The sequence below is a fragment of the Falco peregrinus genome, chromosome 3 (assembly GCF_023634155.1).
Source record: "Falco peregrinus isolate bFalPer1 chromosome 3, bFalPer1.pri, whole genome shotgun sequence".
Lineage (NCBI taxonomy): Eukaryota > Metazoa > Chordata > Aves > Falconiformes > Falconidae > Falco > Falco peregrinus.
In genome coordinates, this window is record NC_073723.1 from 88546861 (window position 1) to 88564568 (window position 17708).

Consider the following 17708-nt stretch of genomic DNA (forward strand, 5'->3'; position numbering starts at 1 on the left):
TTCAGTTAGATGAGGGCAGTTTATGTTGTGATGAACCAAAATACTTGAGAGTTCTTTTCATGTCTCCTGGAGCCAGGGGGTGGTAGGAATGGATCTAAGGTATCATCACCTAAAAAGAAAAAAAACCCACAACAGTATATGCACAGTAAAACTCTTCTCCTTATTGCCACTTTACGACAACATATTCCCAACACCAGCATACAAGCTCCCGTATTTATTCCCCTCTCTGCTGTTCTCCAGCCTGACTTTCAGCCACCACCTTTTCAATTACTGTTGCTGCCTTGAACTCCTGAAGCTCCACATGGGGCACCAAAAAGGTGGGTTGGCCAGCAGCCAGCCTCAGCTGCTTGCTCACCCCCTCCTCAGCAGGGCAGGGGGACAGAGTAGGATGAGAAAATTCAGCTGTTGAGAGGAAGGCAGGGAGATCACTTACCAGTTGCCAACATGGGCAAAGCAGACTTGACTGGAGGAAAATCAATTTATTACCAATTTAAATGTATTTGGGTTGTGAGAAGCAAGACAAACATTAAAAAAAAAAGCTTCTCTGTCAACTTTTACCCGGATCCCAGCTGCCCCCCGGCTCCCGGCCCCTCTGCCCCCGCGGGCCGTGCCGTGCCGTGCCGTGTGTCAGCCCGTGCCAGCCCCTCAGCCCCGCTCCCGCCTCCTGCCCCGTCTCCCTGCGCCAGCGCGGGCCCTGCCCCGGGCTGCGGCCCTTCAGGGACCCGCTGCTCCCGCCGGGGCTCGCCAGGGCCGCAGCTCCTGCAGGACAGAGGCCCCCAGCTGCGGCCTGGGGCCCTCCCCGGGCTGCAGGCTGGGGCTCTGCCCCGGCGGGGGCTCGCCAGGGCTGCAGGGGAGCCCTGCTCCGGGCCTGCGGCACCTCCTGCCCTCCTCCTGCTGCGGGCTGGGGCTGCCGCTGCTGCCGCTGCCCCCTGGGCTGCCTCCTCCTCGGCCTGGGCCGCCCGTGGCCCTTGGGGAAACCTGTGTCCCCGCGCCCCGGCGCCCCCGGCTTGGCTGAGGGGCTCAGCTGTGCCCTGCGGGGGGGCGCTGGGGCCGGCTGGGGCCGGACCGGGGCAGCCCCGGCCTCCCCTCACAGAGGCTGTGCTGCAGCTCCTGCTGCCAGCGCCTGGGCACGGGCATGCCAATACAATCATGCATATCCCGATTTCTAACTGGATATAGAATTCGGCAAAACATTGTGGGTTTCAACTTGTGAAAAACAACATATGCTTTTACCGTGATGCTGTTAGTAACAAATTTTGACTTTAGACCTCCAAGGGTACTAATTAATGTTTCGTATTTTATTTGGGATATAAGCTGTAAACAAGTGAGCACCAACTTGGGAAATGCTGCCTGAAGTGAGCAGTGTGTATCCAGCAAGCATGTAGGTGTCTATAAGATACGCTTTGAACTGCCATTTCAACAGTAGTTCCATGTGAATGAATTTTCCTTGAATTTTCTCCAGTGAAAGGGGAGGCATCTCTAATACTGTGTAATAGTAGTTTTTCATTTCTGGTTGCCTCTTTTTTTTTTCCTACACATACACTTGCTTACTTCCCATTTCCCCTCTCCATATCTGGCTCCCCACTTGACAGGTATCTCCAGCAGCCAAAATGGGAATGTTGTCCATGAGGGCGGTCAATGCATACATCAGATGGTGGCTTAAGAGCAGTGCTGTGTGTTCCTTCCTTCTCCCCAGGGCTGAGTGTGCATTGCCCACCTCTCCTACCCCCATCAACCCAGAGGACGAGGGCCCAGTTCCATTCAGTGCATGACAGTGGATTGTTCTGGTACTAATGAGAACAATATATATATCAGTCATGCCTCGTGGAAATTGCCCAAGGACAGTGAAAAGGAAGATGATCAGATATAACAGGAGTTTAGCTATGTTGAACCCATGCATGCTGCTTGTTTTTCCAACCAATCTGGAAACAAGCAAACATTTAACTTGTGTTAGAGTCTGCTTTTCTTTGTCTGCCCATCTCATTTCCTCTCACAGTTTTCCAGCCATCTTCAATTCCTTTCACCTTTGTCACACTCTACTTGTTAACTACATCATACTACTTCTCAACCAATTACGTAATACCACTTCTAGTCACGATCTCCTTACCTCACAAAATGTGTAGAATGAGTTTACTGTGAAGATGGAATCAGGATTTTATTGTGAAAGTGATCTTTTACTATCATTCTTGCTTTGTATTTTGCACTGACAGGAAGCTGTTCAGTAAGTCAGTCATGCAGACTTGCAGGAACAGAACAGGGTTCTCATTGTTAAGGAAATTTAATACTGCACTGGAAAGATAGATTCTATCTTTATCTCTCTCAGATCCTTTTTGATAGGTAGTAATTGACTTAAGCATACACTAGCAGTTGCCATGTCTGGTATTTCTCACTTTCTTAAGAGGTTGGGGCTACATTTGCAGGAGAGAGAACCTGATCTCTGCAGCTGAGGTCAGTACTTTAAACATATGAAGCATTCTGGCCCTCCAAGTGTTACAAAATCGTTCGCTGACTTTCTGAAGTCCCCAAATACGATACTGATGTGCTCCTCCCCCCCCAAAAAAACCTGGAGGAAATTAAAATTCCATCTCTAGAATACAGTTTTAGTAGTATGCAGTTAATATGCAATGGAGCTACATATTTAAGAGCAAGACTTTTGAATAGCTGCTTACTAATTGTGCATCCATTATCTTGATTTAAAAACATGGAATGATGAAGTTAACTGTGCAGTTTAATAAAGCTCTTTTAATACGGAAGTTTGTATCACATTCTAAACCTTTAAAAACAACAGACTGCAAGTATGTTTCACCAGTAAGACCTGTGATTCATCAGCAACATCTAAACCATTAAATCCGCTGCCAAATGTAGGAGCAGTGTTGGAATGACTAGCAGTAGCAGCATAGCTTGGTGTAAACTACAACACAGGGTGCTTTCACAAATAATGGGTGACAGCTGATGTAGGTATCAAATGGAATTTAAGATCCTTTTGAGTGTTGTTCACAACCCTAGGGAGGTCTGCATAGTAGCAGGCATGACTCTTCTACCTGTTTCTCCAATCTTGATGTCTTTTGCTCAGTTCCATCCAGTGTGAAGCCTCTAGTGCCCATTACAGTCTCCTTTTTGGGCACCTAGCCTCCAGTCTTCTATTGCCAGGCTGCCACCTTCATGCCTTTGACCTCATACTTGTCACTCCACCCTACTTCTAAGGATCTCTGCCTTTTGTTTCCGTCCCCCAAAGGTATCATTTACCCTAAACTATTACAATACCTTTATCTCCCACCTCATGCTTCTTGTATAATCTTGCTGTTCCTCATTCGGCCTCCAGTTTCAAGTGCTTGCTGTAGTGACTTTGCCGAGCTGCTCTAGGTCATCTTCCAAATCACAACTTCCTGTTTGCCACCTTTCCTGCATCATCTTTTTCAACAGCCCCTGTCAGACAGATCAAAACAGAGTTAGGTTGATGAGCCAAATAATGATGTTCTACCTTCAGACAGCAAAAGAATTGTAAGGAAATACTGTAGTTTGCCATGTTGAGCATGGCGTCTGGGAATTGGGCACATCTTGGTGTGCACAAAGGTGAGACTGTAGTTTACTTGTATGATGTCTGGAAGTTTCAGAAATTTTAACATGTGCTAAAAACAAACTAGAATTTACATGATTTTCTATAAACAGAAAATGGTGACATATACTAGAAGTGTGGCTATCCAGTTTTCTCTCAGGTCACTTTGTCAGTACTAAGTGATTTAGAGAGTGAAGCCCATTTTAATTGCCTACCTCCTGTCCTTCCCTGCATACTTCAATCTTTTGTAAATTGTTGGTGTTTTAGTAAAGGATTAGTAACTTTTCCATCATCCCTCCCCACAGGTATATCAGGTGTCTCATCAAAGCCAATAAGGGACAAAACCCCCTTGAATATGTACATCCAAGCTTTTATACACCATACCATTATCAAAGAAAAGACTGTCAAGGATTGGAAATAGTTCACAAAAAGCTAATTTCATCTCTGGATACTACGTGTTACTGTTGTGTATTCTCAACCAAATGTGAAATCAATATGATAAGTTACCTGCGTTAATGATTTATGTTAGTTGTCTTACTTGGAAGTCAAGTTGGCTGCAATTGTTTTATTTATATGTTAGCACTTAGCACATCTTGGAGATAAAAGCATTTCTTACTAGAGAGATGAGATACTGTCATACCTTCTGCAGGTGATTTATTAGAGTTATTTGTTAAGAGTAAAAAACTTTTATATTCCATATACATTGTTTTCTCAGATAAGAGTTTGCCAAAAGGTCTTTATCACTGGTTAGAAGGAGTTGTGTTGATATGCTGCTCTTAATATATGTATAGAGCAGTCTTTTGAATCAGCATAAGTTTCCCTAGAGATTGTGATGATTATTGTTTTAGGGATGTACATATTGCACATTGAGAGAGGTTATTTGGAGACTTGAAAAAGTTTTAATCCTGTTTTCCTCTTGTTTACACAGAAGGTGAAAGAGCTTTACCATCAATACCAAAGTAAGTTTTATGTTTTCTTACATATTTAAAAATGCTTTGAAAAATAGTTTTGCTTAAGTGACACTTTAGGACTTTTTATATGTGCTTGATTTTTATTTTTGCTTTTGGATTCTAGGACAAATAGCAGGTGGTGATTTGGGACCAAGGGGCATAAATGACTGACAGCAGTATTAAACTATAAGGATACCAGAAATAAAACCTGAGGAAAAAAAGTGCATAATGCATCCATCATATTTGACAGTAACAAAAGAAGGATGTTTTGGAAAAGACTTGACTGGGATTCAGGCTATTTGTTTTGAGTCCATGAATAAATTTAAGTATATGCGTGATGCTAAACAGTTTTTGAATTGTGGTTTCAGTCTGTGCTCTTGTTTTTCTTATTTGTCCCTTTTTCTGCTATGTGAAATACAGAAAATACTTTTTTTTCCCCCTTATATCATGAATCTGTTGTGTCACCTTTTGTTAATAAAATTTCCATAATGGGGCCAGTCTAAGTTGGGATCTCTAGGTTCAGTGTAATAAAGAATACCATTTACATGGCAAATAATTTTAAATCTTTTTTTTTTTTAATATAGTAATGTAAAAATATTCTTCTTTGATAGTAATTGTGGATTTGTAAAATTGCTAATCTATATTGGGCAAACAGATTTGCTTTTTTTTTCCCCTCTGGCTGGTTTTATGGCTGGTTTTATGGTGATACTGTATCAAAGGTATGCTGAGACTTTCTGTCTGCATCTAATAATTCTTATAAAGTATTCTAAGATATATCTGCATTTTTCTTCTTTCCAAGCTTTAAGGTAAATAATAAAAGATTTCTCATTAACTATGTTTGAACTAAGAATACATCTTACGTTGTTTGGGAGTTGGTTGGGAGTCCATAATGCAGTGGTAGGCAAGCCTGTTAATTCTGCCTGCTGATTCTCTACACTCCTGGTGTCAGTAGCTACATCGCCATCCTGTCGGACAGTTTGTGATGGTTCTCTCCCCTTTCCACAGACAGTTCATTATTGCAGCCTCCTGAACTTCAGTTTACCAAGCCACTTTTTTTATTTTGCTTGTTTGTAATCTGACTGCTTCCTCAATAGCCACATTCAGAGCCATTTTAAAGTCACTTATCATCAGATTGTTCTCTTTGAACCTTATCAGGCAGTATCACCAGTATCCCAGTAGTGGGAGATAACTGTTGAAAGTCCAAATGAATATCAGCAGTTTATAGCGCCTTATCTATTCCTTTTTCTTCTGGGACACAGGGACTGTGCCTACTTTGACCCAGGCACCTCATTCTGTTTTTTCTCTTGATTCCTGGAAAGAGTCCAGAGTTGGTGTTACTACTTTTTTAACTATGGGGTGGAGTATGGAACACAATTTGTTCCTGAAACTGCAAGAAACCAGCCACTTGGATACTGCTGCTTGCTCTTCCTATGCAGGGTCCTGCTGCAGCCCTTGGTAGCCAGGTAGCTTTCTCATGGTGCAGAAGGAGAGGAGTTAAAATGCAGGGAGGAAAAGGAAATTAGAGGCAAGGCTGGAAGCAGTAAAATTGGTAAACTTAGCGTGCATTCATATGGAAGAGGAAATTTGTTTTTACTTAAATAGATACAACTGAGAAATGCAAAACAACTTTCTAATTGCATAAAGTGTATCCTTTTTTTATTTGTAGGGATTTCTAATAAAGTTTGAAGGAAAAGCCTCTCCCTATTTTGGGGGCAGTTTGCCAAACCTGAATTTGTATGCTTGAGTCTGCTTAAAGAAGGGCACCACATACACTTTTAGTCTTAGCAGCAGAGGAATGAACTCTCTTCAAATACATGAAACTACTAGCCAACAGCATCTTACATCTGGAAAGATTTGCCCTTGCCAGATGAAATTCCAGATTTATGAAAGCATGAAGTGCAGTTCTCTCTTACCATTGAAATTGTGTTGATATATGTATGTGAAAAAAATTTAGAAGAATTCATTGAAATTTCTGATTCTAGTGAACATTTATACCTAACTACGTTTAAATGTAATTGTTTTTCTTCATGTACTTGACATGTATATTAATTTGAAATTGTTGCACAGGATAAGTCATCTGACACACAAAAACTCAATTCGTATTTTATTTCCAATAGATAACACAGAAAGTAGAAGCACCATCAGAATTCCATACATTGACAAACATGCATGGCTTAATCTTAAAAGTTTGTAAAACTTAGGTTTTGGTTTTTCTTTTAAATGTGCTCTGTTGTGGTGAATCAATATGCTAATTAAAATGGTAACGCATTCTCTCCACTCTTACTCCCTCAGATGGGTTTGAAATGGTAGATTCCCTTCTGACTTTTCTCCCCCTCAAAATCTGTCACTGTGGGAAATGGATTGGCCCTGCTAATTACAGTAGGTGCCCTGTTAGGATGAATTCCCAGTGTATGTGACTCTGAAGAATGTACAGCATTCAGCGATTCCAACCTCTGTTTTACAGGCTGGCCAACAATGAGAAGCAAGGAGTAAGGTCACACACAGTCTCTGTGTCAGGTAAGGCTCATAAAAAAAAAAAAAAAAGCAAGTTTATTTGTAAAGCTAGCAGATGCTTAGGCAGATTTTTCACTCGCAGTTAGCTCACTTCTTGCTACATGGCTATTGACTTTCCCAAGAGTGTGTAGCTGTGCTGCCTTTGTAGTTCAGTTTCTAAAGAGAAACTTTTTGCAGCTGTCCTACGTAGTGTCGCTTGTGAGCGCAGCCATATCTGTGCAGTAACGCGGGGCCAGAATACTTCAAAGCAAGGCTGCTTGTCCATATTTTCACTTAGCTTTGTAATGAAGTAGAACATCGTGGGCTAGAAAGGAAATTACCTGAGTGTGTGTTAATTATGAAGGAGCAGCTTTGAAAAGTGAAAATAGGCAATTAAGTATTAATCATTGCTGTTCAGAAAGAAAAAACTTAATAGTTATTTTTTTGTAGGTGCTGTTTAGATCAAAGCAGTTAATTTTGCTTTTGAAAATCACAAGTTAATTGAAGGATGAGCATGTGAGGTAATACATGTTGTTTCTATAGCTTACAGGCTTTTAAGATTTCTGTTAGTTACTGTGGGGTTTTTTAAGCTTTTATACTTGAGAGAAAACTTTTTTCTTTTACAGAATCTTAAAATAAATACTTTTAAGGGATTAATTCAGTGTCTTAGTAGAAAATACATTTCTAAATCCTTACACATAGTATTTATTAAGGAGATTTTCAATGCAGAAGTGTATTAATATTATGATATGTTCCTATAGATTTCTAGTATTTGGCCATGAGCTTCAGGAACCAGTACTGTGACCCAGTGGAGTGTCCACCCCGACTTATAGGGAGGCTACAACCCCACTTTAATAAGTATGTGAGCACTTAGTGGCACATATTCAAAAAACCAACATATTTCATAGAAGAAGGAAAGATACGTAGATGTTTGATTGATTTCCTACTTTCCAGATTCCTTTCCCCATCCGTAACCTTTTTTTTAAAGATGTTTGAGATTCACGCCTTGATATAGGAAGCCCAAGTAAACAGACCTTGTGCAAGAGAATAGATGCGAGGATCTGGAATTAAAATGTGTATCAAGCTGCAGAGGTGTAATAGAGCTTCATCAGTTACTGTTACTGCTCAGAGTCAAATAGCAGCTCTTCTTCCTTCAGTACCTATCAAGCAAGCATGGTAGATAAGGTAGATAAGCATGAAGCATGGTCAGCATGTTTTCTTTTGATTACCTGTGTGGCTCATTTTGGCTGTTAGAAAAAGTTGAAATTTCTTAAGGGATTAGTGCTGTGCTTTTCAGTCACTCCACTCACATAAAACCAGCTAATCTTTGGGACAAAAAGGTCGTATTCCCCTGCCACCTCAAATTTTCACCATTTCAATTTTTCTAAGAATGCTGATACACTTCTGCTATTAAAAGCAGTAATAAATGTTTACTTCATGATCCTTTATTGCTGTCACTTTGACTTTGCAAATTGAGGTATCTTTTGCTTGATGCGTTACATCTGAAGTACTCTTGTGTCTCGGAGCACAAACCTGCTGCTTCTCTACTCTTTTGAAGGAGTGTTTTGATATTAATGTAGGGAAGTTAGTTGTAAGACCACATTACTCTGGCATTGAGGGCATCACGTAAAGGTGAAGGATGGGCAAACGAGAGCTTTGTTGTTCCACCACAGAAGAAACAGAAGTAGCAGCGCTGGAGATGAGCTGGTTGTTTTAAGTGAATGTCAAGGAAGCTGTAAGGCACAAAGCTGGCGTCTGATGCCATAAGCAAAACAATAAAATTAAACCAGAAATGTCCTTGTCTTTCTAATACCAAAATCATAACCAATTAGGATTTTTCTTGTATCATAGTAAGGTTTTATATCTTTCCACAGTTAAATCATTGTGCTTGATCCTTGCTTTTTATACCATGTTCCAAACCACTGGAAACACTGACAAAATACTGGAATGATTTGAGCCATTTCATTTATTATTCAGTCTCAAGGGTACACAGAACACAGACATACTGGTTTTGTTGCTGGGGGGTTTTGCCCCAAAATTATTTGAAATGCATTGAGTGTGGCATGGTTGTCAGTATATTAGATATAAACCACAGACAGATTGTTAAGATGATATTGCATTATAAGGGTTTTTCCTCAGGAGGTGCTTTCCATAAGAATCTCTATGAGTACCCAGAGGAATCAACTTGTTATAAATGAAGTAATACTTCATGTAAATGTGAAGAAGTGTCACTACTGTTGTCACATGTAACTGATCCAACAGTACGGAGCAACGAAGACAACAGATGTACATAATGTTCAGTTAACCCGAGAGTTACAGGTCAGCAAAGTCTGACAGCTGACAGCATCCAGTGCAAAGCCAGCTGTGGGTGATGCTATCTTGGTTTTCAGAATAAGAGCTTTTCTCTGGTGACATTTAAATGACTTAGAGCTAAGGGCTTCAAATAAGATGAGCTTTTATAACTTACTGACAGCTGTAACATCCTTCATGCCTTCAATAGTTTAAATCATAAATTAAGTCTGCTCTTTGTTTGCAGTGAGATTGCTCCCATTTGTTTAGACCTTTCCTGATCCTAAAGCTAAATAGTAAAAATCTGAGACGGGCATTTGGCAGGAAAATGTAAGTGGTCAGACATATTTATGGTACTAACATCCTTAGTTCTAAAGGAAGGTTTCACAGTGAGTTCCCCACCACAATTTGGGAAAACTAGCAATAGCCAAAAACCAGCGTGGAACACGATTTGGTGGGCTAAAAGTTCAGTTTGTCTGAAGTTTTATAGGTTTAAAACCGAACCTGTTAATGAAAGACACCTTGTCTTTCTTTTTGAAATATTTATTAACATACCTTGAAATATTTCTGGTCTAGAGAAATGAAAACTTGTTCTTTCCAAGTGTTTCAATATTCCAAAGCATACAAAGATAGAAGATTTTTAAATACTTTTTCTTTTTTGCTCTAAATAAAGGCCTTTTCAAACTAGTGAAGGGTGAAGTTGGTTTCAGGAATCCAAAGCAGCAGATTGCTGGACCTGGGAGCCAAGAAGTGTTCTCTTACGGCTGTGTGTCACTGAATCAGGTTTCACCACACACCTCTTACTGCATGCTTCTGTTTCTATTTCTTCGGGTATTATTTGTCTGCCTTGCTTCTTCAAATGATATGTTCCTTGCAGTGGGCACTGTCTTTCACTGTGTGCAATTAAGATGCCTGCAAGATTCCCCTTGGTTTTTAAAGCATAGTAATAATTTTATCCTTCAAATTTTACATTTGTGTGTGTATAGGATTATAAATAAATGTAAGAAGCCCAATTAAATGAGTTGGATTTTAGATTTCTTTGGTATACATCTGATGTTTTTGGTTTAAGTTACTGTGAATCAGCAGAGGCAATGAGTGTTTTAACTGGTAGATAGTTCCAACTTTTATCTCCTTCTCACTCTACTTCTGTCTTTACATTAAAAAAGAATTCTTTGTATTTAGCCAAGAGTGTGCACTCAGGAAGCAGTAAGGCTGAACTATTTGTTCTGTGCAAATAGTATATCACATTTATAAGGAGCAGCTTACCAGTTTACTGTTATTTTATTGCCTAGATTTCCTGCTGTTTTGCTTGGAGTCACCTTATTAAAATGTTCTACTCTAGTCTACAGGAACTTATTTTGGCCAGCAGTTTGTTTTGAAATAGCAGACATTAGTAAGGTGATGCATATATTTCCTGATACATGTATTTCCAAAAATAATTGACCTAGTCAATTATATATTATAAAAAGTTCTTCATAAAATTAAGTCAGTAAAGCCATAGTTTGCTTGCTCCCTTTTTCCATAAATTCTGACACAGAGTTCTTTGGTTTCTTCTGCCCCATCGTCACTTACATAACTATGACTAGGAAGAATAAATATGCTTTTGCATCTCTTGGCTAATCGCTGTGTCTTCTTTGCACCAGAGAACACTGTGGATGTAAATTTTTTTAATTGTAGCTCAAGTGTTACTTGACATGCAGTGCTACAGAGTATGACATTTCAGGCCCACTTCTTTCAGTGAGTATTGAACAAGCAGAGTATTGAACAAGTCTTGGCAGTGTTAGGTTCCTGGCAGCGTTAGGTTTACAGTTGGATTCAATGATCTTAAGGGTCTTTTCCAACTTAAATGACTCTGTGATTCTCAGCAGTCACTCTTGGCATTTGGATATTCAGGTACTGCTGAATATAATAACATTTTTGTGGGGAGGGAGCTGTAACAGGAAAGATGACAGTGAGGACGATGAGCCATTCTGCAGGAGCCAGCAAAAGGGGTGTGTCTGAACGGGCACAGGGTTGGTCCTGGTTCAAAATGGGTGCTGGTTTTGCAGCTTTAGTCAGTGCTTATTTGGTGAAGGAAATTGGAAGTTGTTTAAAAATGTGATCACTGTTTCAGATGTTAAAGCAGGCTGTTCAAGTCATCTAAGTAACAAACCCCAGGGCACATACCTTTAATAGGGAAATAGGTATCTTAAAGAGAAATTTGTTTGTTGTCTTGTTCCTTAGCTGGTGCAGCTGCTGTGACTAACACAGGTAGCTTTTTAAAGTCAAATGGAGTGTAACTGCTAAGTGTATGGTAATATGAGGGCATAAGTTTCTAATTAATGCTGGTGTGCCATTGCCTCTCTGTAGAGGAAAAAAAGAAACCGGTTTGCTTGGAGGGACTCTGTAAGAAATTACTACTACATCCTGTGGTTTACATATAGCTGGTATCATGCCCTGCAAAGGAAAAATCCCATCTCTTGGAGCAAGCTTCCTTATAGGAACTGAAGGATTTTAGCATCCTTAAAAGGGGGCTTCTCAGCAAGTTTCCAGGTTCTGCCTTAGAGTCACAGATTTATAGTATAATATCCTGACACCTAAATTCACATACTGTGGTTAACTCCTGATCCATGGCAGTGATGTGGCATGAGAGTTCTTCTCTCCGGTGAAACTTAGGAGCAGATCCTGTTTGAAGTAGTTGCCAATTTAGTCGTACCAATTATCTGAAAGTTCAATTTGAATTTAAAAATTTCTCCTTTTGAAAGAGATAAGCATTATTTGAGATTTTAGCATGCAGAAAAAAATGATATGGTATAACTTGTCTGTGAGAGGCTTCCAGTAGGTTACCTAGAACAAACTGAAATACAGCAGGAGCCAAATACCAAAGCACAACAAACAAGAGAAAAAAATAATAAATCTATTCACCTGATTTCAGTATTATAACACTTTAAAGTTTCTTAAAGAAGGATATATCAACATATGGGAAGACCTGAACGTACACAAGCTAATCACAAGCAAAGCTGTGAGCAGGCATGGAAAGACAAATACAATTTTAGTGAATCATTTCTGCTTGCAGAGCACAGTGCACGCTCTGTTTCATGATTTCTTGTGCTCAGAATGAAGGTCTGCCCTGTGCCTAACTCTGAAAGAGTTTCTTGTGTAGGACTTGTATTTCCTAGTTCCATTTGAATTAGTTGGTAGGGGTAAAAGGTGTTCTTTTCTTGAGTTTGTAAAGTTGTGGGGTTTTTTTGTGGCCATTTTCTCAAGTCGCTCCAAAGACACAATACTGAAAAGTTCAAGTGATTTTTTTAAGGTGAAAAATTGTATTCTGAGTGCTTATGGCTGCGTCTGCTGGGTCAGTTATGTCATGCTCTAAAGCTTGTTTCTTGTGGGGAAAAAGAACCCAACTTGACAGTCTTAGCATAAATTACATAGTTATATGTTCACATTATTAAGTAATTAGCTGAGAGGATAGTTTTAAAATAGACATTAGGAATAAATTCTTTACTGTGAGGGTGGTGAGACACTGGAGCAGGCTGCCCAGAGAAGCTGTGGATGCCCCATCCCTGGAGATCTTCAAGGCCAGGCTGGATGGGGCTTTGAGCAACCTGGTCTAGTGGAAGGTGTCCCTGCCTGTGGCAGGGGGTTGGAACTATAGATTATTTTTAAGGTCCCTTCCAACCCAAACCATTCTGTGATTTTATGAATATAAAGGCTTTGCACAGCTGTAGCTCTGCCACATGGTCACAGGACTGGGAGACATTCAAGTGTAAGGTTTACTGCAGATTAATTTTACAAACCTTGAGCAAGTCATTAGGCTCCAAGTTCATGGAAGTACTTGCTTCTTAACTTACCCAGCTATTCCACTGATTAATAAGATAATATAGTTAAAAATAAAGCATTATCTTTTTGTATTTTAGACTGACTAAAATGCTTCCTTTTGTACATTAAAATACTAGAATAAACTGTGGTGACAGTCTAAACAGCTTTTCTCCATATCAGTGCTTATGTTATGCGTTGATTTCATCAGTCTGTGTTGTTGGTTGAAGAGCTCTTAACCTCCTACACTCCTTTGTGATCCATTCATTTGATTTGAGCAGCACTTTCGCCTTGGTAGTAGTAACACTGTAGTATGACTGAAGAAATGTTCCATGCAGTATTAGGCTTGGGGGTTTGTTTATGTATTAACATACTTGATGTGACAGCTGCATAGTGCTCATTTTATTTCAAAACCTTGAAAACAAATAGATTTATTCCTTCTACAGATTTTTTTCCCCAGGGTTTTTTTTTTCAAACTGGTTCAGGAATGTATATCTAGAAGAGTGGGACATTATCAGTTTCAGTCTTTTTTTTTTTATAAAAAAATCTTATGTTAGCTGTTTACCTAAATAAACCTTATTTTGTAGCTAGACTTGAAGATATGGTAGGTTTAAGACAAAGCAGTCTTCCATTTTGTCTGGGAGAATAGTTGAACAAACTTTAGATGGTAAATCATAAAGGCAAAGTTTGAAATGCAGAAGATACATCAGGACGTGTACATGATGAATTAACAACACCTTTGTCATTTCAATGTGCTCTTCAATGAAATAGGTTAGTCAGGTTTCAGTCAGCTTTTGCTACACAAGTATCAATGCAAGAGTGAACAGCGTTTCAGCATTTCAGGCTTAAATTAGCTTTGTAGCCTGAGCCCACAGGTCAGAAGGTGAAATCTCTCTTCTTTTAGATAGCTTGCATTGCTTCCAGTGACTCTACCTCTCCTTCTGTTTCAGTAGGGAGTATTGGATTCCTTTAGTCTCATTTCAGTACCTTTTCAGTAGTGTCTTAAAATAGCTGTAGTATTTGTTTCTTTTCTTTCATACTATGTCTGAAGCTTTTCATGAATGTTACCTCAGGTTTGTGTTAGGATGATAATGCTGAAAACTGTGCTATGTGATGTTGGGAAGATAAGTCCCTAGGATTGCAGTAATGTGGTATACACAGAAATACTAATGCACTCATTCAATAATTTTGCCCAGTCCTTGCACCTCTTTTAGTTCTTAGCATTGAATCTGATTAATGTTCTGTTACTTCCAATGACACGTACATTTTCACAATTGAGAGATGACATCTGTTTGTTTAATTACCCCAGCAGTTTTTAGAATGGTGGTTTTTGTTGTTTAGGATATAATGATAAAACTCACCCAGTTGTTTTAACTTTGGATTAAAATTGCCATCTTAGCAAAGAATGGGTTGTATATGATAGTCTGTTACCCATTAGATTTGTGTGCGTGAAATTCAACATGCAGCCTCCAGATTGGATGGTGATTAAACATACTTAGTACACCTCTTAAAAAATTCTGCACATTATCCCTCAAAATCTGGCCGCTAAAAACTGCACAACTGTGTATAAGATGGTGCTTTTGTGTAAGTATAGCTCCTTAGGTTTCCAGAATCTATGAAAAACATGAAATTATTTTTACTAAAGGGTGTTTCTCCTTTTCTGCCCTTCCTGTACTCTTGCCACCGCTGACTAGTATGCTGTTCCAGTATGTTGCTTCTGTGGTACTGGGCTTCTCCTCTAACACCTGTACCTCCAGCCTGTGTAACTCACGGTGGCTGGACCTCACCTTTTGAGTTTTGACTGTGAAGGACTGTCAGCCACAAGATGTGGGTTTTTAGTTAATGGACTTTTTAAACCACCTCTCAAATTTCCTGAGATAGAGGAGAGAGAGAAAAGAGGCCAGCAGAGAGAGGAGCGAACAGGTAACAAGAGAAATAAAAGGAGCAGCTATCTTCAGGTTCTTAGTGTTGTCTTGTTGTCCTTCTTTCTCACCTTGTGAAATCAGTTTTGGCTTCTTTGTATTTTCTCCTACTCAGAAATCTTTTTCTTCAGTAAGTGCTTTGCTGGTTAAATGCGGTAGGGTGACTAGGGAAGGGGACACTGAGGATAGCACCATGGGGCATTTGTCCGGAGATCCTTGGAAAGCTAGAAGATCAATTGGCAAGACCAGCTCTGCACTGGCTATAAAACTCCAGTGGCAGATTTCAGATCATAAAATATGTCAGTTTTGTATTTCAGTGGACAGAGAAACTGTCTTTTTCCTTGTTCTATGTAACCCTGCTATGTGAAATACTTGTTTTGTGTTAAGTTTTTTGAAGGGTCCAGAAAGTCAATACATCCATGTTGTAAGTCTGATGACTGCCACTTAAATCAGAATTTAGGTATAGCACGGTCTAGTAGAACTTAGGTGGGGAGGTTGCAAAAGCAGGTTATGCTTCTGGGATAGACAGTGCTCTCTGCGTTGCCAAAGGATGGTATATATAGTTGGTGAAAGCTGACTTTTTAATAGACTCTAGTCTCACTTTTAAAAATTGAACTGAGAATAACTTTGCTGGAGAAAGGAATTTGAAGGAAAATACCAAACATGCTTTAGAGTTTCAACAACATTGGTATATCCATTTGCATATACAGAATTGTAATGTAAACCTTTACTTTTATGTTCATTCATTGTAGATGTTCTCTCCAGTCTCTTTTCTTTTATTTCCAAATAATTTGTTTCTGTTTTTCTCTTTCCTTTTCTTGCCTCTTTGTAAAGGAGTCAGTCACTGTCAGCATAAAGTAAAGAAAGCTAGACGCTTTCTCCCTTTCGTCTTCTGTTCCCATGAGTCGCCGCCTAAGGGTACTGCACTGCTCTTTGTATAGGCTGCCTTATTAACCCAAAAGCTGAATATACTAACTCGGTTACTGTTTTTAAACTACTTTAGTCCCAGATAAACAGAGTTCCAAGAATAATTTCATTACATTTCTGCTAGCCCTTTCCTCCTATTGAATTGGATTTTCACAGTGTCACAAGCTTGCTGGTCCCCATTTTTATGTGGGACTTGTTTTTAAGCATCTTACTAATAAAAACATATGAATGATTTCATTTGTATAGCTACTCAGCCCCTGTCTACCATGGGTTTTTTGTTAATATATTATGACTTCATTCTTGGACCCCTGATACAGCATGCTTATGAATGAAATAGAATAGCAACAATAAGCATCAGCTGAGATCACTTTGAATTAAATATTGAATACAGCGATGCTTTTGGCTGCTTACTGACTGGTTCAGCACTTGGTCTGGACCAGTTTGGCTTTGTTAGGGGTAAGAAGAATTGGAGTAATAAGTGCATTACTTTTATAACATCAATGCACATTTTCCTTTTATTTATAGTTCGTGTCTAAAGTGCATCGGCTTGTGCTGTGGGTATTGGTGTGCAATAGGGCCGCTACAGTACGTGCAGAATACGGTGCTCATTTGAACATCTTCCTAGTAGAGTTGCTCCGTTTGCCACTTGTTTAAATTTCAGCTTTGTATAACTGGGATATGCTCTGTATAATTAATACTTAGATGGTTCCATTTCTTACTGATGTCTTCATGACAGCACAGGAGTGCATTTCCTTTGAAAGGGTCACACCAACTCTATGTTATCCAAAGTCATAAGCGTATGTGCAAAGTGAAATTGAACTGACTCATCTGGCTGCAGGGTATCTATTTTGTAGTTAAGTATTGAATAAAACCAGAAAATGGCGTTTCTTAATAATGCATTAAAATAACTAGTTCCACTCCCAAATTTAATTTTTGTTTACATTTGTGTTTGAAAGTCATTAACTCTGTTTCATCATACAAGCTTCTTAGATTGTATCTTTGTCCCTTGGGTTTTAGGTGAGAAGTCTTAAATTCTGCTTTTTTTCTGGTTTCTCTTGAGTCAGGTATATAAGATAACTACAGTCTGAATACTTTTGGATTACTCATGAATTTAATAGTATATTTTCCCCTCCCCCTTCTCTGTCCCTTCTCTCTCCCCCTCTGTTTTTCTCTCTCCTTGCATGCCACCTGGATCTGCAGATGAAATTAGTGGGGACGGTAATATGTTTTCTAGTCTGTGTGTTAACTAACGTGCAATATGCAACTCTTATATCCATACACCACTTAATGCACATTTCAGTAATAAATTTTATACAGCTTTTAGTATTAAAAAGCAGTGTGCTTTGGACATTAGCCAATAAATACTACACTTTACAGGCTGTGCAACTAACACTTATGCTGAACTGGAATTGAAAAATTAAAAACTATTTCAGACATACAGGGATGGGGTATTGCATGTGTTTGCAATGAGACTTCGGGCATGATGCAAAGGTTTATTAGGTTTGCAAGAGTGTCCATTCAGTTTGATTGAAATGGTGATATCACAGAATTTTTTTGGTCAGTGAGTGGGATTGATGGATGTAACCTGTGAGAAATGACTCTACTAAGTAATGCTTTATAGGCATGGTAGCATCAAAGTGCTTTGTAGTCCACTACTGCTCCTTGCATAAAAAGAAGCCGTACAAGACAATGTAGATTAAATACATGAAATAACCAGGCTTTAGCTACTCAAACTACTAATTTTAGATACAGATTTTAATGTTTTTCTTCAAA

At 39.3% G+C, this 17708-nt stretch overlaps 1 protein-coding gene across 11 annotated transcripts in view; it reads left to right on the forward strand.

The window, feature by feature from the left end:
* PTK2 (protein tyrosine kinase 2) overlaps positions 1 to 17708 on the forward strand; it is a 223946-nt gene that overhangs the window by 148194 nt on the left and 58044 nt on the right. For 6 of the 11 annotated variants that reach the window (XR_008746230.1, XM_055798242.1, XM_055798244.1 and 3 more), the window contains 4 exons: positions 4485 to 4515; positions 6971 to 7023; positions 15843 to 15926; positions 17136 to 17153. Coding sequence is in view for 10 of the 11 variants with exons in the window: in XM_055798242.1 (XP_055654217.1) it covers positions 4485 to 4515; positions 6971 to 7023; positions 15843 to 15926; positions 17136 to 17153 (186 nt within the window). In the remaining variant the exon portion in view is untranslated. The remainder of the gene's footprint in view (positions 1 to 4484; positions 4516 to 6970; positions 7024 to 15842; positions 15927 to 17135; positions 17154 to 17708) is intronic. The other 5 variants (XM_055798241.1, XM_027779099.2, XM_055798246.1 and 2 more) reach the window with 2 other exon arrangements.